The following is a 26,178-nucleotide window of genomic DNA, read 5'->3' as shown; positions in this document are numbered from 1 at the left end:
ACCCTGAATACGAGGCTAAGGAATTTGGACTTTATCCTGGAGCCAGTAGAGAAGCCACTGAATATTTTGAGCGAGGGATTGATAGGGTGCAAGTGTCTTAGGTATGAATCTGGCAGCAGTTTCAAGGATAGGTTGGATTGAGGGAGAGATGTGCAGCAGGATGGAGGCTCATCTGATCTGCCAAGATTTCGTGTGTTAGAAACCTGAGCTTGTGTGGCAAGAATGAGAATTGCCAAAAAAAAAAAAAAAAAAAAAAAAAGAAAGTGAAATTGCAGGAGACATTTTACCGGAGCAGCCGTCACTTACCAAGTATCACTTCTTTTACCAAAAAGAGTCAACTAGTCCAGACCTCGACATAAATCATTGCACAGGGCTACTCCAATATGCTATACTTTCTGTGAATAATGAGTTTTGAAACAATAACATTTCTTGTTGGCCATGTTTACCCTTAAGTTCCAGTTTAGTCTGTGTATGTTGGTTTGGTTTTCATAAGGTTGTATGGCCGTTTTGTAGAGTTAATATTTTTCTACTCTCTTTTAAGAAAAAGAGGATGACTTTAAATTTTCAGAGGAATGATAATCATATTCCAGATTGTGATACCTCATTTTCCAAATGGGTATTAACCAGAGGTAGATATATATACACTTTTAGATAAGAAAGAGTTGAATGGCTGCTTATAATCTTTAATTTATTAATTCAATTATATGTCTAAAATGAGATCTATAAAATATATAAATTTGGGAATATTGCTATCTTGCACTTTCATATTTCGTGTAACAATTTTATTCTGTTTACATGTGCATTTGGTATCCCTTGATGCCACTTTTTGAGTCATTTGACACATTTTAAAAAAACATCGGGCTTCCCTGGTGGCGCAGTGGTTGAGAGTCCGCCTGCCGATGCAGGGGACACGGGTTCGTGCCCCGGTCCGGGAAGATCCCACATGCCGCCGAGCGGCTGGGCCCGTGAGCCATGGCCACTGAGCCTGCGCGTCCGGAGCCTGTGCTCCGCATCGGGAGAGGCCACAGCAGTGAGAGGCCCGCGTACCGCAAAAAAAAAAACCCCAAAAAACTCCATACATTTCCACTTTGGCCTCATGATTTGAGCAGTCATTAAATCTGTGAGTGATACTATCATTGAATCCAAACTATAACTTAATATTATGATGGTTATACTTTCGTCTTATAGGTTATTTGTCGTCTGTACAGCATAACTGTATCTCTTTAAAGGGCTTTTTAAGGCTTACTTACAGCAATAGCTAACATGTGTCTTGGGCTGATCATGCCCCACAAATTATTATTAAATCTTTGTGACTTATTTACCTCTCTTTTTACTGATTCAGGAAGGGTTCTCTCTAAACATACAAAAATTCCAATGATTGATATTCCTTTATGCGAATGTATCTTCTCCAAAGAGTACTTTGCTCAAAATAACATGAGGGGCATGTGTCCTGTAAGTGAGAGGCTTTACAAGAACCTGCACATACACTGACAGAGTGATACTTTGGGAAGAATAAAATGTAATCTTCTGTTTGATCATACACTGTGTGTTTAATTGCCTTATGCAATATGCCTAGTGGTATGAAGTCAGTTGTAATCTGTTTTTTAAAGTCAGTTGTACATTTTTACCTTCATCCATTCCTTCAATGAATATTGTGTTCCAACTATGTGTCAAGCATGGTGCTATGTTCTGTAGAGATATAAAAAGCTGGAGTTCCTATCGTGAAGAAATTTATAATATATTCAAACGGATAAGACTGTGAAATGTGGTTGAGTAGGATATGTGTTCTAAATGAGGTACAAGCTCAAGGAAAAGAAGAATCACCCCTGAGTAGTAGATTAGGCAAGACTTCACACAGCAGGTGGGACATTGCTTGACGGGAATTTGTAGAACCTTTAATGTCAGAAGGAAAGGCACTAGCCCTACTGTGGATTTGAGGAATCATTAAACATTCGGTAGACCAGTTTGGTTTAAATGTTGACTGTATATATGGACATGTGGTTCTTTGTAAAAGGGAGATAATAAGTGTCACACAGGAAAGTTAGGACAATTAGATGTGACCTTATATTTTGTAATATTCTTCTATTCTTGTAAGTTACCGTTTGTTATACAAATGTAAAATGTGTATGGAAGAACTGGCAAGGAAAGGAAAAAATAAAAGTATAAAAAGCTTGGTCTTAGAGTATAGAGGGCCTTATGAACACGATAAAGGAATGGTAACTTAATTTGGGAGAAAATGGAGAGCCTGCTCTTAGACCTCAGAGCCAGGAGTGACTCGCTGAAATCTCGGCTAAGGAAAGATAAGTATCTCTGCTCAAAATAGAGTAGAGACTGAAAAGCAAATTGGCTTTTCCAAGAGAAGAGGTATAAGGTAATTAGGTTAGTGGCTGTGAAATTAGGGGGGGAAATGGTTGTAAAGATTAGAATGGTAGAAATGATAGACTTGGCAATGGAATGTGAGGAAAGAGTTGCTGGGAGGAATCAGGGTGAAAAGGAAACTTTCTGTCTCGGTGGCATGACCATTACAAAGGGATAGAATGAGGAGTTTGCGTTTGAGCAGGTTGATTTGACCTTGATCCAGGCAAGGGCCTTGCATAATTGGAATGTGAAGATTGGTCCCTGTGAAAAAGTCATGCATGTGGATAGAGATTTGAGAGTTGTCTACGTGAAGGAGATTTTTTTTTAATTGTGGAAAGACATAACTGTGAGGGACAATTTAGATAGATGAGGAGGTAGAATTATAGAACCACAGAGTAGGCAAAGGAAGACAATCCAGAGAAAAAGACATATACAGGTTAAAAAAGGGAAACACTGCTGTGTTGTGTTGGTCAATGATGAGAAAAGTGTCAGAGGAAGGCCCACTCCACAGAAGAATTAAGGAAAATCAGGATGGAAAAAGTTTGCATCGGGCAATTAGGAAAATCCTTTTAGTAAAATAGTAGCTATAAAGGGATGATTCAAAGGATTAAAGACAGAGTAGATATTAAGGACTTGAAGGCAAACTTTCAGAAAACTTAGTGATGAAAGAAGGGAGAGAGGTAGATCATGCTTGAGAGAAGTTTTTTTTAAAATCAGGGCAGACCTGCCTTATTTATTGGATTTAAAAAAAAATTTTATTGGAGTCTAGTTGATTTACAATGTTGTGTTAGTTTCAGGTGTACAGCAAAGTGAATCAGTTATACATATATCCACTCTTTTTTAGATTCTCTTCCTGTATAGGTCATTACAGAATATTGAGTAGAGTTCCCTGTGCTATATAGTAGGTCCTTATTAGTTATCTATTTTATCTATAGTAGTGTGTATATGTCAATCCCAGTCTTCCAATTTATCCCTCCCCCTCTTTCCCCCTGGTAACCATAAGTTTGTTTTCTACATCTGTGACTCAATTTCTGGTTTGTAAATAAGTTCATTTTTACCCTTTTTTTAGATTCCACATATAAGCAATATCATATATTTGTCTTTCTCCTTCTGACTTACTTCACTCAGTATGACAGTCTCTAGGTCCATCCATGTTGCTGCAAATGGCATTATTTTGTTCTTTTTTTATGGCTGAGTTATATTCCGTTGTATATATATCCCACATCTTCTTTATCCATTCCTCTGTTGATGGACATTTAGTTTGCTTCCATGTCCTGGCTATTGTAAATAGTGCTGCTGCCTGTTTTTAAAATTAGGGGAAGTAGAAGGAAGTAGTCCCTCGAGATGGAACGATTGAAGTTGTTGAGACCAAACAATCAAATATTGGAGCATTGTTGCAGAGAAGGTATGGATGTGGCATAAGAATAAAGGTATAAAATTTAAACGCTGCTAGAGGAAAGAAAACCTCTATTGAGATTCATCAGTGGGAAGATGGGAAATGTTGTAGAAAGATCATTGAAAGATTTAATGCAGCTTCTACATTCTTTATAAAATAGTTGGTGAGGACATGTGCTAAAGAGGATGGGGGATGAGGTGCGGTTTGGAGTTTTGAGTAAAGTACAGAAGGCTTGATGGAAACTTTCAGGCAGAAGAAATGGAAAGGTGGAATTGTCAAGCAACAGGATGACTCAGAAGAATACAGAAAGCATACATTTTAGTGGATTCAGTTAGCGGGTGAATTGTGGTCTCCTCTCCTATGCTCAATCAGCCAGAACAGAGCCGAAGAGTGAACAGTAAGAGATTGCCGATCCCGAGAATGGAGCTTGGCGAAAAAGATGCTTGGAAAAATGAGGTGACACTTGGGATTCTAGGGTGGGAGTTCTGGGTTCCAGACTGGGCTGGTGTGGTTGGAGTGGGAGAATGGATAGGGGTTTAGAAAGACGGGATATTCTGAGGAGCATTAAGAGCTAGTCCAGCAGAAGTGAGCAAATGAAAAAGGTAAAAGGTGGTGTTATTTAGAGGCAGTGCAGTTCTAGGAAGTGGTGTAGCTGGAGTATTTAATTACCAAAGTGGAATGAAAGTAAATCTCATTGAAATAGAAGAGAGAGAGGAATCATAAAGAGTAGTAGAGGGATAATGAACAGAGTTTGTAAAGTCCTGGAGCACTGAAGTAGGAAACAAAATAGAGAGGAAGACCAAGCGTGTATCAAGCAAAGGCAAGCTGTACTGTCACAGTTAGAAGAAAAGTTATGAGCTTAGATACTACCTGGGGAGGATCTACGGCTTACCCAGGCTGGTGCCTTTGCTGCAATCCTGGGCAAATTTTTTTTATTTTTTTTTTTAAGAAGATGTTAGGAGTAGGAGTTTAATTTATTTATTAATTTTTGCTGTGTTGGGTCTTCGTTTCTGTGCGAGGGCTTTCTCTAGTTGCGGCAAGCAGGGGCCACTCTTCATCGCGGTGCGTGGGCCTCTCACTACCGCGGCCTCTCTTGTTGCGGAGCACAGGCTCCAGATGCGCAGGCTCAGTAGTTGTGGCTCACGGGCCTAGTTGCTCCGTGGCATGTGGGACCCTCCCAGACCAGGGCTCGAACCTGTGTCCCCTACGGGGGGGGGCGGGGCGGATTCTCAACCACTGCGCCACCAGGGAAGCCCCTGGGCAAATTCTTAACACAGAGGCCGGCTCCCAGTCCATCAGGCACAGCTGTCCTCTGGGGGAGAACGTGCTTTAACTGCCCTCTTAATTTATAGTGAGAAATACAGCTAAGCAAATGGACTGGGTGCTTATCTCCTCTGATCAGTCTGTCATCTTCCTGGAGATAATGTGACTGCAACATTCAGATTTTAATGAGAAGTTGCTTGATGAGCAAGGAATCATGGTATGATGGGTTCGTTGGATGATCTTTATAGCTAAAGTCCCCAAGCTCCAGTGATCTGATAGCTCTGTCTCCAGTTAAATTTATGGTGAACAAATACAGGGTTCTCTTTTCCATGGGCCACTAAGCAGTGCTGGAGAGAAATGCCCACATTTTCTCCTGGAATCCTCTATCACAATTGCCATGTTCGCCATCCTCCCACTAGCCTCTTTCTTCAGAAATATTGTAATGACTGACGTATGTGTTTTCTTTTTTTTTTTTTTTTAATTTTTAAAGGTTACTTTCCTTTTACGGTTATTACAAAATATTGCCTATATTCCTCTGTTGCACAATGCATCCTTGAGCCTATCTTATACCCAGTTGTTTGTATCTCCCACTTACCCACTCCTATATTGCCCCTCCCCCCTCCCCAGTGGTACCCACTAGTTTGTTCTCTATACTGTAAGTCTGCTTCTTTTTTGATATATTCATTAGTTGTATTTTTTAGATTCCATATATAAGTGATATAGTATTTGTCTTTCTCCAACTTATTTCACTTAGCATAATGTCCTCCAAGTCCATCCCTGTTGCTGCAAATGGCAAAATTTTATTCTTTTTACGACTGAGTAACATTCTATTGTGTGTATATATATATATATATATATATCTCACATCTTCTTTATCCATTCATCCATTGATGGACTCTTAGGTTACTTCCATATCTTGGCAATTATAAATAATGCTGCTGTGAACATTGGGGTGCATGATCTTTTCAAATTAGTGTTTTTGTTTTTTTCGGGTACATACCCAGGAGAGGAATTGCTGGATCATATGATAGTTCTATTTTTAGTTTTTTGAGAAACCTCCATACTGTTTTCCACAGTGGCTGCACCAGTTTACATTCCCACCAACAGTCTACAAGGCTTCCCTTTTCTCTACATCTTCTCCAATGTTTGTTATTTGTGTTCTTTTTGATGATAGCCATTCTGACAGGTGTGAGGTGATATCTCATTGTGGTTTTGACTTGCATTTCCCTGATGATTAGCAGTGTTGAGCATCTTTTCATGTGCTTGTTGGTCATCGGAAAAATGTCTAGTTCTCCTGACCACTTTTTTAAATTGAAATATAGTTGATTTACAATGTTGTGTTAGTTTCTGCTGTACAGAAAAGTGATTCAGTTATAATATATACGTATTCTTTGTCATATTCTTTTCCCTTATGGTTTATTACAGGATATTGAATATAGTACCTTGTGCTGTTCAGTAGGACCTTGTTGTTTATCTACTTTATATATATAGTAGGAAGTGGATGGACCTAGAGTCTGTCATACAGAGTGAAGTAAGTCAGAAAGAAAAAAACAAATACCGTACGCTAACGCACATATATGGAATCTAAAAAAACAGTACTGATGAACCTAATAGCAGGGCAGGAATAAAGACACAGATGTAGAGAATGGACTTGAGGACACAATGGGGGAAGGGGAAGCTGGGATGAAGTGAGAGAGTAGCACTGATATATATACACTACCAAATGTAAAATCAATGGCTAGTGGGAAGCTGCTGCATGGCACAGGGAGATCAGCTTGATGCTTTGTGACGATCTAGAGGGGTGGGATAGGGAAGGTGGGAGGGAGGCTCAAGAGGGAGGCGATATGGGGATACATGTATACATATAGCTGATTCACTTTGTTGTACAGCAGAAACTAACACAACATTGTAAAGCAATTATACTCCAGTAAAGATATAAAAATAAAAGAATAAACAAATGGTACCTAATTAAACTAAAAAGCTTTTGCACACCAAAGGAAGCCATTGACAAAATGAAGACAACCTACTGAATGGGAGAAAATATTTGCAAATGATATGACCCATAAGGGATTAATAGCCAACATATATAAACAGCTCGTACAACTCAACATCAAAAAAGCAAGCAACCCAATTAAAAAATGGGCAGAAGAATTTGCAGCAACATGGATGGACCTAGAGATTATCATACTAAGTGAAGTAAGTCAGAAAGAGACAAATACCATATGATATCGCTTACACATGGAATCTAAAATATGACACAAATGAACTTATTTACAAAACAAAAGCAGACTCACAGACATAGAAAACAAACTTATGGTTACCAAAGCGGAAAGGGAGTTGGAGGAGAGGGATAAATTAGGACTCTGGGATTAGCAGATAGGTTTACTTAATATAATCATGATTTAGTTCTTCCTCTTGAGTTACCGCCAAGTTACCTTGATTTGATTTTGGCTGTCCTGAGGCAGTTGCCCTAATGGTTGATCTTAGACAAGTCACTTAGCTTTAGATTCTTCTGATTTACTTTTCAAAGGGTAAGCTTAACTTTAATGTGAAGTTTGTAACAGATTCTGTCCCAGAAGAAACGCTTTGATTCCTCATAATTACTTTAATAAAGACACTCTAATGATAGAAGTAACTAGAAAAACATGGCCTCTGGACCTAGCACGGTGCTGAATGATTTTCAAGCATTTGTTTTTTTTAATCTTCTCGTGAGTATGTTATCCCCACTTATAGAGAAGGAAGCTGAGGCACACGGAAGTGGAGTAGTTTTTCCAGGTTCATACTGTTAATAGCAAAGCTAGATTGAGCTTTAACTGATAATTCCAAAGCTGGTGCTTTTAACTCTTTATTCCTTCCTTATTCATTCATTCATTTATTTATTATATATTTTAACTCTGTTCCCTATTGCTCCCTGGTACTATTCCCCAGGAGAAGGGCATTCAGGGTAGGTAGGTATAATACTACTGCTACTAATGATGATGATAAGTATAGTTTCAGTTCCTTATTTGTATCAGGTTCTTTACTTACGTTCTTATGGATCCTTATTGCATTTCTATAATATAGATATTTTCTTTGCTTGTGATGAGAACTTTCAAGATGCACCCTTCTAGCAACTTTCAAATATGCAGGACAATATTATTGACTGTAGCCCCCATGCTGTACATTACAGTCCCACGGCTTGTTTATTTTATGACTGGAAGTTTGTACTTCTTGACCCCCTTCACCCATCTCACCCACCCACAACACTCCTCTGGTGACCACCAATCTGTTCTTTGTATCTGTGAGTGTCTGTTCTCTTTATGAGTTTTGCTTTGTTTGTTCGTTTATTTTGTTTTGTAGATTCCACATATAAGTGAAATCGTATGGCATCTTTCTCTTCTGACTTGTTTCACTTAGCATAATACCCTCAAGGTCTATCCATGTCGTCACAAATGGAAAGATTTTATTTGTTTTACGGCTGAGTAGTGTTCCATTGTGTGTGTGTGTGTATATATATATATATATATATACACCTACACACACATGTGTATGTATATATCACTGTAGATATTACTTTAAAAATATTTTATATGAGATAATTAAGGTTGAAGATATCATATAACTTTTACAAAGTCTTATAGCAGGTAGCTGGATTATTTGCCTCCAAAACCAGAGTGCAAAGAAATTGATAGATGGAAGTTTGTGGCACTTCTGGAGGGTAGCAAGTTGCCCAGTATATCTCAGGTCTAAAGTACATGGACAGGTCAAGCTGTTGAGGGGATCAGGGAGATTAAAGGGGTAAAGGAGAATTTCTGAATATTTTTAAAGGATGAGTAGGTCCTTAAGTATCAGATGGAAGATTGGAAATTTGGAGTGGTAGGAAAAAGAGAGACTCTTGAGTGGTGGCAAAAGAGACTAAAAGTTGTTATTTTCTGATAGACTGAAGTCATGTAATGCAGGAAGAAGTATGGCGGAGATAAAAGAGTTCTACCATTATTTAGAGGAGAACACGTCACTCAGATTTTTCTTTTCAGATAAATAGCTCAGATGGGATCATTGGTCTCAGACATGACAGCAGTTGAAATCTCTCAAACTTAAAAAAAAAAAAATTCAGCATGTTGTGTTTTTAAAGTCAAAGCTTTGGAAAGGTGCTCTATTATATCACCTATGGCATATTTATAAATGTCATGGCGCTAGTGAGGATGGGTAAAGTTCTGGGGCCAGAGATGATTCTTTTTAACTTTCTGGTGGGTGTATGCTTGGCCACCACAAAGCCAGCAGTGGTCTCTGTTTATTTGGATTTCATTCAGAAACTATTTTCCATCACAATAAATCACCAGTCTCTTTAGCATCAGGTGTCTGGTGATCACAGATTCAATTACAGTACCTGATAAAATCGCGAATATCCTGGTAGTTCCTTTATATACTGCCTCTTCTCTTCAACAGTGAGCCTTTTAAAAACTTGGGTTCATCAGGAAAAGGGAGTCTTTATTCTTTAGTGTATAGATGAGTATATTTGAACAATGGCAAAAAGCAATGGGCTGGGGGCCTAAAAGAAAAAGTATCCTCTTCGTTTCCTTCCTATTCTTTTTGCCTAGTTTTAATGGCATTGCAAGTATAATTGAATGCGCCTCTTGGGAGTGAAAGCTGTACTTGATTAAGCTAATTATGGAGAGTAGCTGGGGTAGGTCTTGGGGTACAGGAGTAGGAATGGTTTGGCGTAGTCAAGCTTTCGTGAATTTTATAGTCCAGTCTACAGATTCATAGACCTTAGATTTGGCCAAGACTTAGAAGTCATCTGGGCTAACATCTCACACTGTAAATTTCTTCTTCACCATCTTTCCCAGGCAGACGGGTAGGCGTGGACTTTCTGCTTGAGATCTTCCAGCAAGTTCACTAGCCTGGAAGCGTGAACGCTCTAGGAAGACAAGAACTGCAGGGGTTTTGCCTTGCACCGTGTCCACCATGTGTGGCAGTGCCTTGCTCTGTTGTCGAGTAGCTCTAATTATTGGGAAGTGCCGCTTACTGCTAGTTTTCAAGACTTGGAATAAAAAATATCCAACCTGAAATCCCATTTCTGCCACTTACTGTGTAACTTTGGGCAATTTCCTAACCCCTCTGATTTCAGTTTTTGCCTGTGAAACAAGAAGGCAGTACGTAACTAGTGAGTTTGTGTGTTGTGTTCCGAGACCTACTTGTAGAATTGTTTAAAGAGATTAATCAAAATGTCTGCAAAGAATCTGACACATAGTAGGCACTTTGTAGGACCCATTCCCCTTGGGCCTAATTCTGATCTTTTTCTGGGTGTGTGGTATTTGATACTGAGTTCAGATCCCATGGTAATTTGTCCAGTATAGAGTGAAATAGAACCATTGTTTTTTATGTACAGGGTGTTATATGAGTTCTTTTTAAAGGGGTAAAATAAGGATGTGGACAACTGGGTATGAAACCGTGCACCAGCAGTGGTGTCCCTGCCTTCCTAAATCTGTAGCTATATAATGGTTATGAAGAGCAAAATCATTAGGTTTCCTGGAGGCGTGAAGAGAGGAGGGAAATATAGGCTTATATCAGAATTTACTAGCATCAACTAAGACTTCTAATCTGAAACAACTGGTGGAAAAGAGAAAATTTCAGTTACACTATTGTTTGGTCTACATTAAAACAATCAATGGAAGTGATTCCCTTTGGACTCACTGGTTTTATTTTTCAACTTGGTTTAGAGACAGTCTAATTTTTTTTTTTGAAACTGACTATCTGTTGCAACTATTTATAATGTGAATTTTAGAATTACTCATTATGCACTCGTAAAAGATTTGAAGGCCCAAGAGGGTGAATTTGTCCTTTGCCTGATGTTTATAAGAGATTGGCAGTGTTGAGAGAAGGAAAAGCTTCATTTTCTCCATCATCCTTTCCCATTCCAGAATGTGTTTACTTGGTGAGAGAAGCCACCCCAAATATTCTCTTGTTAGGGCCTTCATTTTGGGAAACATGTTATTGATTTTTAAGTAGCCTCTAAAGTATTATTACACTCTTCTTGAAAACCTGTTAATACAGGTGTATAACTTCCACAAAGTAGGCTAGGCAAATTCCAGTGATAGAACTTCACTAGTAGTTTCTAGGGAAAACAATGATGCTATTTTTTTTTATTATTTTAAAAAAGCTAAAACTAGGGGAAATAGGGTTCTGAGGTGTTCTGCCTTATCTGTAGGGATGCAATAATCCCCTCACTATATCAGTATAGTAGATTTGCTTTGGAGAACCTATAGCATAAAGATAAATGTTTTTAGTTTACAGACCCAAGGGACTTTACTGAAGGTTGTGCTTTCCACAAACTGTCTGCTATTGTTATTTTGAAATGGAAGATTTTATTTCTGCTTCATTTATATTTAGTGTGGTTTCGGTACTAAGTGTACATCAGACCTTGATGAATTGTCGTGGCTGGGTGGTAATAACAGTCCATTAAAGTGAGCACTCTGTTTTTTAGCCATGCTGGATAACTGAGAAAGGGTGTGTGTGTGCGTGCACCTGTCCTTGAGCATCATGAAAGCTGGTGTTATCTCCCACTTCTTCAAGTCTTTCTCTTCTATCCTTTGGACTCTATTTGGCCGAATGGCTACAAACCCAAGGAAATAATTTCACATCCACATCATGTAAATTTTGAGACATAAGTTATTTATTTTAGTAAGCAATTTAGTAAACATTTAAGACAACAATGAATTGAACTACTTTTAAAGTGTTTCTATTAAAAGGTAACTTGCCACAATAGATTGTTTCCTTAGGAAGAAAAACTTAACATGGAAATTTCTTTTAAAAAGACTCTATTAGGGATATTAATCTGATTTATATTCAAATACGAAAAGATTGATTTTTAAATGATTTTCTTATAATTATTTTGAATGTTATATCTTCTCTACTGTGCCTTTATAAATATTAATTGGGTATATGATATATGTTGTTTATTTTTGTAGTTAAAACAGAGCCAATGAGCAGCAGTGAAATAGTTTCAACAACAGCAGACGGGTCTTTAGACAATTTCTCAGGTTCAGGTAAGGAATAAATATTAGATTTTCACAGTAATATGAAACATTATTTTTCCTAGTTTACATATACAATATATGTGTGTATATGTATGTGTGTGTATGCATGTGTATGTGGATATATGTGGATATCATCTGTGTAATACTGTATAGTTTTTCTCAGCGTCACATATTTGCAATTCTGATGTTTTTGTTCGGTGTGATGAAGTGTTTGCTGAAAATGTTGGTATTCTGTAAAGGAGAAAAAAATCAAAAGGGGAATTGTTCTCCGTCTCCTCTAAATTATCTTTATTATGTTGATGACTCCTTCCTTCTGTCTCTCATCTGTGCGATTTTTCTTTCTTTTTTAACAAATTTATTTATTTATTTATGGCTGTGTTGGGTCGTCGTTGCCACATGCGGGCTTTCTCTGGTCGCAGGGAGCAGGGGGCTACTCTTGGTTGCGGTGCGCGGGCTTCTCAGTGCGGTGGCTTCTCTTGTTGCGGACCACGGGCTCCAGGCGTGCAGGCTCAGTAGTTGTGGCATGCGGTCTCAGTAGCTGTGGCTCGCAGGCTCTAGAGCGCAGGCTCAGTAGTTGTGGCGCACGTGCTTAGTTGCTCCGCGGCATGTGGGATCCTCCCAGATCAGGGCTCGAACCCGTGTCTCCTGCATTGGCAGGCGGATTCTTAACCACTGTGCCACCAGGGAAGTCCCTATGTGATTTTTCTAATCACGCACAATTTGGCTTCTGATAGCCCCTAAACAGACTTGCCACGGCATCCTCCTAACTGTCATGTCAACTAGAGATCAGACTTTGTCAAGCAGCTTTAGATCCTTAATTAATTTTTTAATCTCTTTCCTTTTGAGAAAGCCTGCCTTCAACAAACAAAACATACAAGTTTCGCCTCCATGATGATGCAATTGCTGATAAGGAAGTGACTGTGATAATCAGTTCACTGTGAGGATCTGATTGTATCTTTTCCAAATTACCCAGCTTGGACTCTTTCAATTAAAACTCATTCTTATCAGAAGTAATTCTTCAATTTTTTAACCCTTTTCAAGTGATTTGCTGTGTTTATGAGACCTCTCCGTCGGAAATGCTATACTTTTCTAAGTTTGTGATGGATTTCGTCTAGCTCTTGGGATCATTTCACATACACTCCAATTAGGAGGAGTTATAAATAGATATAAAATGAAACGCAAATGCACAACTTTTATGCTGGAGGCAATAAGGAGATAACAACAGGTGTTACACTCATAGTTCTTTCATAAAGCATTTACTAGAATTTGACTTATGTCAGGCAGTGTGCTTGGTGCTATTATGGATTCAAAGGTGTATGAGAACGGTCCTGCCTTGCGACTTAATAGGGCGAAGTAATCACCAGGCCATCATAGTACAGCTGGATAATGCCGAGGGAGGCCCGGGGACCCCTAAGAATACCCAGGAAGGACCCAACAGAGACCGAATTGGGGTGGGGTGGTCAGGGAGGGTTTCCTGGAGAGGATGCCTGCACTCAGCCTTAAAGAATGTGTTAGGAATAAAGCACATGTAGAATTGAGGATGGGGAAGATGGACGGATGGAGTGTTCCATGGGAGGAGACCAAGGCACGGAGGTGTGGAACTTGGAGGCACCACTGATGGTTCAGCATTCTTGGTGTGTCTGGTGTGAGCAGTGCGGGGTGTGCTGCATGGAGAGGAAGGGACCAGAGTCTAAACAGGCAGGTGTGTTCCACGTGGCATGTGTGTTTTATCCTGAGTGCCACGGGAGGCATCAGGTTGTGTGATCACTTTTCCTTATGGAAGGACTCAGGCAGGATGGAGGGGAGGCTGGGGAACTGAAGGGGAGAGAACAGTTAGGGGTTTTTGCAATCATTTTCACAAGAAGTGCTGAAGACCTGAGATAGGGTGCTGGCAATGGCTGTGAAAAGGTGATGGATTGAGACGTATTTATGAAATAGAATTTATGGTCATAGTGACCAATGAGCATGGTGGGGATGAGTGAAGCAGAGAGAAAAGGGAGGAGTGAGGGAATCTGAGAGGTATGACTGAGGAAGAAAGGTGGTAGCTTCTGTTTGGGGCTTGTTAGTGGTGATTTAACATGCACCTGAAGATGTTGGAGCTCAGGAAAGATCTGGAATGGAAATTCTGAAAGTGTACGGAGAGTTAACGCTAGCAGGGTATAACAAGGTTGAAGACAGAACCCAGGGAAAACCAATACACAAGAGATGGGTAGAGGATAAGATGAAAGCACAGGTGGTTGGGGAAGAAGAAAAAGAGTATTGAAATGGAAGTAAAGGCAGGAAAGATACTTCAAGGAAGCACTTCTATATGATAGATTCATATACAGGTTTTAAAAATGGTTTTTTAAAAAAACTTAATGACATGAGAAAATGTTTACTTATATTAAGTGTAAAGCAGATTATAAAAGAGTAATATGTTCCGTATAATCACAGTTTTGTTTAAAAAGACATTTATTTGTATGTATTTGTGTCTGTGTGTATGTGTATAAAAATTAATGGTCGGCTCTCTCTGAATGGTGGAATATAATTTGAATTTTATTCCTTCTGCCTTTTTCATATTTTTTTGCAGAGCATATGTATAATATTCATACTTTTAAAAAGTAATCATTTTAAAGTACAAGTTAAAAATCACATACTAAACTGCAAAGAGATAATTTTTTTGAAAGTATCTGTGAATCATAGTATTGCATCATGGTTTCTCCTGATTTTTATCACACTACTGTGGGGAAGAAATTCCTCGTTTTTAAGAAATACATACAGAAGTATTTATGAGTAAAGGGGCATCATATTTGCAACTCCAAAAAAATGTGAGTTATATATGTGCATAATACACACATATAGAGAGAGAAAGAGAATAAAGGATAAAGTTAATCTCATAAAACATTACCATTTGTGGAATTTGGGTGAAAGATACCTGGGAAGTTTTTCTACTATTTTTGCAGCTTTTCTCCAGTTGTCAAATTATTTCAAAATAAGAAAATAAAAAATGAGAAGCATGGATGAATTTAAACTATGGCAGTTTCAGTGGACAAGCGGGCTTCATCTCCCCTTGTGCCTGCTGGCCTACATGCCCTACTTCTGTGTCTCCAGCATCGTTCCTAGCAGATAGTATGTGCTCGTAAAGTTTATTGAATGGATGAATGACTTAATGAATACGATGAGGAAGTGGAGACAGGAAAGAGAAAAATGTCTTTCACGTCGATAAGTGGTGAAGGGAGAAGAAGAGAAGGTAGTCTGTTAGAAAGAGGGCTGGAGGGTTGGGGATGGCATTTAGGTCAGGGTGTTTTGGGCTGCCAGCACGAACTTTGTAGAGGCAGGGGTGAAAGGTAGAGGTGACCCTGATGGGGCAGCAATGGCTTAAATTCAGAACAGAAGTGGGTCAGCCTAGAAAAGGAATAACTTTTCCACAGAACTATCAGGGAAGATTGATGGAAAGTAACGCAGATGAGTTTGAAGTGGAGGAGGAGGAGACAAGACTTTGAGGGAATTCCTGCCCGATTCCTCTGTTCGAACCTTCCAGTGGCTCCCATTCATCTCTGAGTAAAAGCCAATTCATTACAATTAGCCTGCAAGCCCCATCAGACCTTACTGCCTGCTTCCCTTGCCTCCTCCTGTTCCTCTAATGAGGGCCTCTGCAGGGGCAGTGCCTTTTCCTGGAACACGTCTCTGCACCTGCCCGACTGCTTCACCACCTTCAAATCCCACCATTGAGGCTCACCCTGACCACCTTACTCAGTGTTACAAAACTCTTACTATAGACTTCCAGAATCCCCCACCCACCCAATAACACTTTGAACCTTTTACAAACTATATCATCCACTTGTGTATTAGGTTTATTGCTGGTCTCTCACCCCCACCAGAATGTAAGCTTGAGATGGCAGGGATCTGGTCTTCTTTTGTTCATTTGTATCCCTGACACCTGAAAACGTATCCAGCATGTGTTAGGCACTCAGATATTTACTAGCTAAATTATTGAATACATGAATGAATGAATGAATGATGGCTTCTACTTTTTTCTCTGAAGTGACTCAATATGAGAAGAAAATTGAGGATACCAGTACAAGACAAGTTTCAAATAACTTCATGTATCTAGGATAGACAGAAAAAAGTGAAGGAAGGGGATAATAAATTGAGAGGGGATAAGGATGTCGGGGGCCTGCCTCTCTTGATGGGTTGGAGAATAGATGAGATGGGAATAAAGGAATGAAAATTCTGGAAAAAGAGGATGTTCCTTCCTTAATCTCAGAACTCAGTGAGGCCTCCACCTGATGCTTCTGGAGTTGGTTCTCTGTACTTCCCTTCCTCAGCCTTTATCACTCCTTTAAAAATTACTTTGCATCATCTCTCCTCCTGCTAAACTGTAGCCCTATGAGAACAGATACTGTTTGTCTTGTTCACACTTACAATCCCAGTGGCCGTCATAGAATGGAGCTCATACGCAGTGGTCAGTACATGCTTGTAAATAAACAGATGCAATCAGTGCTGTTGTGGTTTAAGACTGGAATGGAGAAAGAGGTCCAGGATGTGGTCTTGAGCTTGTTGGTTGATGTAGAAGGCCAGAGTTGAGGCCAAGACAGAAGTGAGAAAAGCGCTGGATGCATGACCCAAGATGATTGATGTTGGGATGTGTCAGGGGACACAGTCAAATACTAAAGTTTTTTGATAAATGCCAGGAAGTGCTTAGGAGGTGGGTCATTCATGGAAGTGTTAAAGAGTTGTCAGGAACCTCAGAGAAGGGAGGGTTTCGAGGGAGAACAGAAAAACAATGATTTGGAAGAAACAACAAGGAGGGTGTGTTTGTAGGTCTTTGTTATCCTGGAATCTGAGAAAATGAGCAGCCTCTACTGGGAAAAGATACGCCGGAGAAGTAAGGGCCTTGGAGGAGGGCTTAGCGGAAGGTGGAGGAATAGTTTGGTGAAGAGACTGAAGCTGTAGAGAATCTCATTTGCCATAGATTGATGGTCTGTGTTGGACGCAGAGGAAAGGATCAGGTGACCTGGGGAACTGGGTCAAGGCATAGGAGGCACAGAGCACCATGGGGATGGACCTTCATTTACTGTTGTCTTTTACTTTTTCTCTTCCCTTCTCTCCTCCTCTTCTCCTCCTCTTTTTCTCCTTCCCCCTCCTCTTCTACCCCCCTTCCTCCACATCTCCTTCTCTCCCCCCACCTTTCATAAGTAAAGATGTGAAAACCATGGCCTGCTGGAGTGGCTGTTAAATAGGACTTAGGGTTTATAAGAGGAAGAGGAGGCTGGAGAAAGCAATCTCCAAGAATTAACTCCAAGATGGTCTTCACCTCTGTGGTCACTATGCCTACCTTCCTTCTCTATGATAACTTAAAAATTCACATCCCTAATATTCTGGGTATCTTAAGGAAATAGCAAGGATAAGGAAGATATGGAGTCATCCTGACACTGGTTATAGCTGTTTCCACCTTTGTCCTTCAAGGAACCCTAGCATCTTAAAGCATTAAGGAGGCAGTGAGGCTCACTCTTCTCCAGTGAAATCTCCAGGTATCCTGGTGTGGGGAAACTGGAGGAGAGAGGTTGATTTTCCAAGGCATGTGGTTGAATTGAAAAATGCAAGGTTGTTTATTGTGTTTTTAAAACACAGTGACGTTCTGCTCATTTACCATTGACCAATGAAAAGCAATATTTTAATGATTAAAATGTTAAGAACAATTGGGGTTGAAAAATAATGTGCTTTGAGGGATTACAAAATCTGGTCTTTGCCTGCTGCGGCTCTCACTTACACAAAGCCCAAATTTGTTATTCATTTGTTAAATAAAATGTCAATTGATATGGATTCATTCAACATTGATGTCTGGGGGTATTCGAAAATTGGAGATTTCTAGAGGAGAAAAAAATCATATCTGACAAATATGATTTCTTTGTTTTCGTAATTGTTCATGAAAAGATCTACCTTTTGGGATCTGATTCATTCATTCAACAGTTCTGTATTGAGCACCTACTGTGGGCCAGGAAATGTTCTAGACAGTGGGAATATAGAGGTGAAAAAGTAGACAGGTCCCTGCTCTCATGGAGCTTTCATTCTTGTGGGAGAGACAAATGATAAATAGGTAAGTGGTAATATAAGTAAATAGGCAGTGAAAAGTGCTCTGAAGAAAACGAAAGCAGATCAAAGGCTATGGTGAAGAGTGGGTAGGGGTGTCTTTTAGAAGGAAGGCTTCTCTAAGGAAAGGGCATCTGAGCAGAGGTCTTAGTGAAGTGAGGGGAATAAGTTTGGGTTAATCAAAATGAAACAGGATAACAGGGTTTGGAGTTGAGGACGAGGAGGGGTTTGACATGATGATCTAATTTATGTTTTTAAGAGATCACTGTTTGTCATGTGGAAAATTCTCTTTGGGAGAAGGGTGGGAAGAAGGTAAGGAGAAGCAGGGAGACCAGAATTTCCTGGTGCAGAAGAAGAGGACTGTGTTAGCCCACGTGTTTCCTGGAGGAACCACTGAAGCAGGGTGCAGTGTGCCAGTATCCTATCTGGGAGGGGAGGGAAGGTGAGGTCAGGGGGTGGTGCCCTGGCTGCCCTCTCTGATGGCCACGGCCAACGTTGGTGACTGGAACAGAGTGGCAGACAAGAGAGAGCGAGAAGTTGTCACTTTTAGCCTATATTTGGAGGGGAGAGCTGACTGGACTTAGGATAAAAGGGTATGAGGAAAGGAGAAGAATCAAAACTTAACTTTTAGGCTTTTGACCTGTGTGTCCAGCTGAATGGTGTTGACATGGATGAGATGGGAGCCCAGGGGAGCCATGAACTGAGGACTTGCTAATTTTTAGAGTTCTATCGACTTTCTCAGTGGATTCTCTAGCTTGTGAATATTAATTCACCATGGGTCCTTCTCTCCCTTCCTGCAGTAAGATTTGGGGAGCTTCTTTAACTTACATGTGAGAGGTAGGAGAAAGAATGCAATGATAGGAAACAAGAGTGTTAAAACAAAGAAGGACCTGTTGTCCCTACATGCCCAGGGCTCTGCCATGTGGCCTTTGGAGTTTACTAATGGTAAGAGAAACAATTTATTTACCTTGATAAATGGCCTGGGAGCATTCTTTTTGCCTTAGGTTATTCTGGCCTCATGAAATTAAAAATAATCTGAATTCTTAGATTATTATTAAAAGGTTTAAAGTGTTTTAGGCAATTAAGGAAAAAAGTACTTGAGGTAGAAGGTGGAAGATTCTTGACTTTAGGCTACACAGAGATCACAGGGGTTTGAATTTAGAGAAAGCCCTAAGGGTATGGCTGTTTACATGGCATTACATAGTCAATAATTTTAGGTGCACACAGGTAAGTAGCAGCAACATACTCGGGCAGCATCATGGGTTCTTATTCACATCTATTTCATAAGGAAAACTATCGACCCATTTATATTGCCAAAGATCAGGTTTATTGTTGTGTGTTTATAAATAACTTAAAATAATTTAACCATCTTTCAAGTTATTATGGTTTAAAAATATCTACTTTGCTTATGACCTAAACCTCACAGTCTTATTAAACAAATGTTATTTATTGATTACCTACCACATGCCAGGCCCTACCAGGTGCCAAGGAAACAAAGGAGAGTAGGAGGTCCTTGGCCCTGGAAGCTCACGGGTAGCCGAGGAAACTACCATCTATACACTACATAAACTAACCGTCATGTAGTGTGGTGAGTGCAACTTTGCCAGTGTTTACAACATTCCAAAAAGTACAGAGAAAGAAGATATTATCCTAAAGAGAAAATAATGTTTTAGTCCCAGTGGAAGAGTGTTTGACAGGCAGAGGAAAGAAGAGCATTAACATGGCAGTAGGCTCCGACATGAAGACCAGCCAAGACAGACAGGAAAATGCATGGCACGCACGGGCAGTCCTCAAGTCCAGGGATGCTGTGTAACCTAAACCCACAGGAGGGTGGATGCTTGAATATCTTTATATAATCTTCCAAGGAATTTGGAATTTTTTTCTAGGGATAGTATAAGTGCAGATGAGAGATTGTAAACTGGAGAATGGGCGTGAAGAAGTTTCCGGGTAAGGAAGATCAGTGTGGTGGCAGAAGTGAGAGTCAAAGGGCAGTGGGTGGAATGCAGAGTGAGTAGCTCGATGGCTGTTTCTCTAGTCCAGGTGAGACATAATGAGGACCCGCCCCGGGACAGGAGGGTAGGGATGGAGGATGCAGCACAGCTCAGTGGGAATTTCTGAATTGGAGATGGGTGACTTGAGAGTCACAGAGGGAGAAAAAAATGAGATGATTCTGAGGTTTCTAGTTTCTATGAAGGGGGGTCAGGGGATAGTATGTTTTGGTGGAAAGAGTGGGCAGATGTGGGTTCAGATACCAGCTTTCCTATTTATTTGCTTGGACATGTTACTTAATTTCTAGCCCCATATATAAAATGGGGATAAAGAATCCTGTTTTTAAGCCTTTTGCTGGATAGATGGTGATGCTGTCCATCGAGTAGAATTAAAAATACAGTAAAAGGGCAAATGTGGGGGCAAAGATAGTGGGAATCTGAGATGTTAAACATTTCTTACACAAACACAGTATTATTTGCTTTATGTCATTACTTCATTTACTCCTCACAACCATCCTATGAGGTGTAGGTAGTATTACTGCCATCATTTTACATGAGAACATGTCAAGGCTTAGAGGGATCAAATAACTTGACCAAGACCACGCAGAAGAGTTGGATCTTGAATCTGAGCTGAAATTAAATTCTAATTCCAGAAACTGTGTTTGTATTACCACACTCTGCAACCTCCCAAATCTTTCTTCATGTGTACACACATATATTATGCGTATAATCTAAATCAGAGCTTCGTGGAACCTACCTTTTGCTGTACAATCACCCTGATATCTTCTATTCTGTTATTCTATTTGTTTATAAAGAATTGCTGAGCAGGACCTATGAAGTTGAATTCACAATCTTTTCATGGGTTGTGACCCGTAATTTGAAAAACACAGGGATAGAGCAAGAAAAGAATAAAAGGGATTTCTGCGGCTTCCATCTTCAGATGGCTTTGGGGTTTTTTGTGTGGTAGTACATATTTGTGTTGTGGTTTCATTTTTAAAAAACTTCTTTCTATCTATGATGATCCAGGGAAGGTATTACCCCTCCAGCAGCTCTGCTGGATAAATCTTCTCTGCCCTTGGTCTCTTTCCAGGCCTAGAAGAGGGGATTAGAAAGGTTGTAATCGCAGGTGGCCTGGGCAAGTGGCAGCGCTTGTGGTCCAGGCATTCTCTCCCTTCTATAAATTGTATTTAATCCTCGCGTAGCTATTTGTATGTTGGCCTCCCCACGTGCGACGACAGGACTTGTCTTTGCATGCTTGCATCTTCAGCATGGAGTGCAATGCCTGGAACAGAGTAGTGACCCAACATGTGCCAAGAGATGGGGGACACCAGCCAAGCTGGCCTGCCTTCTCTCATTAATATGACCTCCATCTCTGCCAGACCAACAGCCAGAGGGTTGAAGTCTGGCAGGTCTCATGAGTGCTGCTGACCTTCATCTATTCTCTTGTCACTGGGTTAGGCCTATTTGCTTTACCGGGAAAGGATTAGTCATAGGTTTTGAGATTCTAACCCAAAACCACCACTGTTTCCCCAAACACAAGCTAGAAAATTACATTTGAGAAACATAACTGTACTGATGTGATATCATGAAAATGTATAAAACCTGGAGTTCATGGAAGCTTATGAAAGGTTTTAATGTAGAATATAATGAATAAATAATAGAGCCTCTGCAGACAGTGATTATTCGTAGAAGAAAATAAACATATTACATCTTATAATAATTGTACCCAAAGCATATGCATCTTAGCCAGGAAAAGCATAGGATGAGTTCGAAGGGAAAAGGGGAAATACATATGTATATATATATATATATGTGTGTGTGTGTGTGTATGTATATATGTATATATTTATGTAAATGTGTATATATGTAAATGTGTGTCGATATTTATGTACATAAATAGATGGCCCATGTTAGCAATGAAAGAAGCTGAGAATCACCATTTTAAGGCCTCATGTTAGTAAAAAAAAAAAAAAAAAGAAAAACAAACATGTTTTTTGTTTGCTTCTTTAGTTCAGAATGATTGTAAAAGAATATTTGATAGAAGACTTTCGTGCATTTCTGAGACTTATTGAATCAAGTATATGTGATTAAAAAGAAATGAGATTCTGCTTGAATGCTTAAATCTCTTTAAAAAAAACTTTGTGACTTGAATGCTGAAGTGGAGCATATATAACTGAAAGGCAAAGGAATATCCATCTCCATGCAAGAAAAAACGGGCTTAGTTTGCAACTTGAGAAATTTTAGATGGTTGTAGGAATGCATTCTTATTTTTAAAAAATTGCTGAATCAATGCAGGCAAATGAGGATCTGTCCTATTTCTACTTCCCTGAGAGGAGATTAGACTGCATTTCTCGGTAACACAGTCTCAGGGGCGTGTGTCCCCTTGAACACAAACAATATACCAGAGGACCTTCCGGTCCCGCCCAGCCCTGTAATTCAAGTTCATCCCTCCCCTTTCAGCGTGGTGGTTCCAACCAGTGGCCGGGACTCCCTGTGCTCTTAAAGTATTGCCACTGTAAAAGCCATCACTGACAGGTATTTAAGAATATTATGACTATGTTTTCTAAGAGTTGATTTAAAATTCGAATCACTTGATCAGTTCCTATAGGTTCCTTAATATGGTTTAACTTCCTGTTAGGTTGACTTATGAAATTGCCATTTCTGCGGGTCCAAAAGGTCTACGGTTTCATGTGGCCACAACCTATAGTTGAAACTATATCAATGCTTTATCTATATTTTGCATTTTGCTTGGATTATTGTGCATTATTTTTCTTTTTCCAGCCATTGGGAGCAGTAGCTTCAGCCCAAGACCGTCTCACCAATTCTCCCCACCACAGATTTATCCTTCCAAGTAAGATATATTTTCTCTTAATAAATAACTTTTCTGAGTAGTCTTTTACCTTATTTCAAGTCGTGTCTGGTGCCCACACGTTACATCTTAATTTAAACTAAAGCGTGTTTCATAGAGACCTAAATGTATTTACGCAAATTTATTTGGAGCATCACCTAGGAGGGACACTGTAGTATTTCGGTTCTTTGTGTATTACACTTGAAAGTTTTACATTAAGAAACAGTCTTTAACTGGAATTTGTGATTTGGTTGGTAATCAGTTACCTTGCATGTTTCCATCTAATGCATGGGCTTTCTATTTTCTGTCATTTCTGACAAATAGCAGACCATACCCACATATTCTCCCTACCCCTTCCTCACAAACTATGGCTGCATATGGGCAAACACAGTTTACCACAGGAATGCAACAAGCTACAGCCTATGCCACGTACCCACAGCCGGGACAGCCCTATGGAATTTCCTCCTATGGTGAGTAATCCCTCGGCTTTAGCACTGATGTTGCCTAGTGGGCACACCTGTACCTGTGAAAGTTTCACAGGAGTGGTACTTAAAGACGATCCTCTTGGGCCACTTGAGAAAGGGTGGTCACCTTTTGTGTCTAAATTCTTAAAATGATCGTTTCTAATGAACATTGGAAGAGCTGGTAGTTACTTATCTTGAGGTCAGAGGTGGCAAATACCATGGTTCACATGCCCTCTTGCTCTCGTTTTGTTTTGTTTTGTTTTTTTTCCATTTATATCTCAATTCTTAATTTGCCACTTGAGCGCTTGGCTCTGGAATCCAAAGTATTTTGGTGCATATTTCTGATAAAACTTCTGTGAATGGAGTCTTTTGGGGTGAAGATTCATTTCCTATTTATCAGATGCTGAGCTATGATTAGAGAAGTACAAGCACAGTTCAACAAACCCTGGCTCTAAACTTGAGGGGGGGGGTAGTAGTCTCAAATTTCAGCATTATCAACCATTAGGAAAAGTGATCTATATCATGGCTTGGGCTGCACTTTAAAGAGGCCAATCAGGAAACATTTAAAGCTCACATCCCTATTTGTTCCTTCCCACCTGGAGATTATCTTTATCTTAGTGTAATTTGACTCAATTGTTACAGGGTCAATACCTGTAAATTAAAAATAAATCCAGCCAAACCTCAAAGTTTAATTTTTTAAAAGCTTAGGATTCCAGAATACCTTCACTTCCATTGAATGGTAGTTGTAATTTTAAACAAACTGCAGCTTGTTGGAAGAGAAAAATATGGATTATTGGCATTTTATTAAGAAATAAATAAAACCTAGTGATCCAGAAAAAAATACATGAAAGTTTGGGAGCAAGACTGATAGAAAAAACTGGTGGAGTATTTTGTGATCAATATTCTAGTTATGCTTCTGCTGCTATCGTTATTTCATAAACTTTTCTCAGTATATTGAAAGAAATAATGTTCTTCTTTAAGCATTTCGTTAATCATTAGAAGGTAAATTATTTTTTGCTTTTTTGTTCTGTTTTTACCCCAAATCAAATTGGCCATATATACATTTCTTATCAAATATATAGAAATTAAAATCTAAATTATGTATGACTTCAACATTCATAGTTTTATTTTAAAAAGATCACAACTGAATGTGATCTAGGGAGGTGTTTTTCAACCAGACTTTAAAAACAGCCATAAAATGGACTTTCTAGAATTATCTTTCATTTCCATGACTTTTAGTCGTTTCTCAAAATAACGTTAAATATACATTAAATTTGTCTGTAATTTACTTTTAAACTATCCTTATGCTAAAAGAGGGAAAAGATTCTATGATTTGAATTGTGTAACTTCAGTCCTATAATGTGAGTTAAGGCAGTCCCCAATTTATATCCTCAAAATTTATTTGTAAGCTGATTATTTGAAGTAGAAATGTATTTTCCAGTACAAGCAATACTCAAGTACTGTAGACCTATCAGTGCTGCCAGGGGAAGAGTACCATTCCTGTTACCGCCTTGGCTGCCACTCACACAGCTCTCTTGTTTTTCTTTCTCTTCCCCATTCAGTCATGGAAGGGCCCTTTGCCGATTTCTGGGCTGCGGGGTAGGGACTTCTCTAGTTCTAAACCATCAACAGGTGGCCCTGTTGTCTGAAATAGTTGTTCCAGTAGAGTGAGATGAGCAGAGGTTCGGAAAAATGGGGATTTTCATGTGGTAGGTGGGGATCGGGGAGGTGGTGAGAGGGAGTCTCAGTGTAAAGGGCTTTGATCCCAGGACCTTCCATGCTTATAAATCTTCTGGGAATAATTCTCAGTCCTTAGTATTTTTCTGATCACCTCCTTTCTTCTCTTTTCGTACCTTGAGGACAAGGAGATGCCCCAGTGCTTCCGACCAGCCATTCTCTTTTTCTTGGGCCAGTGCATGGAAAAATATGGCAGCCTTCCCCTATTGCTTGCTCTGAAGGAAGAGCACATCGTTTAGGGGTTTTAACTGCTGATAGTTAAGGTCCTGATAGTTCTAGAAGACTTTCTCCAAGGACTTATGTCCCCTGACTTTTCACCTAGACCCAGTAAGAAAAGATAGGCAAATCTTTTCATAGTAAGAGCAAGGGGTCCACGAGGAGGAAGAGGTTGTGCCATTCTTCACTGGATCTGCATGGAGTCGACCAGTGAGATGAGTTGGACAGCTTGTGGATAGAAGCTATGGACACAGGTGTGGCTATGGGTGTTTTCTACCTCTTCCTGCTTTTCCTTACCTGTTCTTATCACAAAGATGCCCATTCTGAGCCTCCAGGCTAAAAACAGAGGTGGCACAGGTGAAGCCTGAAAGCAGATCATTATAGCATCAAATGGAGAAAGAAGGGGGAAAATCTCTATTGTGACACCATGAAAAGGAAGGGAGTTTTCTAGAGCCATCTAACCACCTGTCTTGGGCACTTGTTTTTCCAGGGACCATTTATAAGTGTGGGTTATTCATTGGTTTGGGATTGCCTGTACAGGGAAAGTCACATTTAAAAAAAATGCTAAGGTTGTGTTAAGACTGAAATGTAAGGCCATTATGAGGTTACTTAGAGATACTTCAGGAATTAGAGTAGGCTCTCTTCGCCAAGAGTCAGATTCTTCCACTGCCTTAGGAAAGTTACCTAACTTCATTCTACTGATGAAATTCCCCTAAAATGGAAATAAACAGTGAGACTACTGTGTATTCTAGATCCCAAAGATATTATTTATCTTAAGTGAAAAGTAAAATTATTCCAAAATGTGAATTCCCTTGGCAGA

At 39.6% G+C, this 26,178-nt stretch overlaps 1 protein-coding gene across 11 annotated transcripts in view; it reads left to right on the top strand.

The window, feature by feature from the left end:
• Positions 1–26,178, top strand: part of EYA1 (EYA transcriptional coactivator and phosphatase 1) — a 152,760-nt gene that overhangs the window by 13,496 nt on the left and 113,086 nt on the right. For 3 of the 11 annotated variants that reach the window (XM_065895446.1, XM_065895442.1, XM_065895439.1), the window contains 3 exons: positions 11,965–12,042; positions 22,875–22,944; positions 23,266–23,411. In XM_065895446.1, the coding sequence (XP_065751518.1) occupies positions 11,965–12,042; positions 22,875–22,944; positions 23,266–23,411 (294 nt within the window). Of the gene's footprint in view, positions 1–9,336; positions 9,352–11,964; positions 12,043–22,874; positions 22,945–23,265; positions 23,412–26,178 lie in introns of those variants that run through there. The other 8 variants (XM_065895447.1, XM_065895440.1, XM_065895448.1 and 5 more) reach the window with 5 other exon arrangements.

Source organism: Phocoena phocoena, chromosome 17 (assembly GCF_963924675.1).
Source record: "Phocoena phocoena chromosome 17, mPhoPho1.1, whole genome shotgun sequence".
Lineage (NCBI taxonomy): Eukaryota > Metazoa > Chordata > Mammalia > Artiodactyla > Phocoenidae > Phocoena > Phocoena phocoena.
Note: the sequence above shows the minus strand (reverse complement) of the source record. Positions and strands in the feature narration are given on the sequence as shown.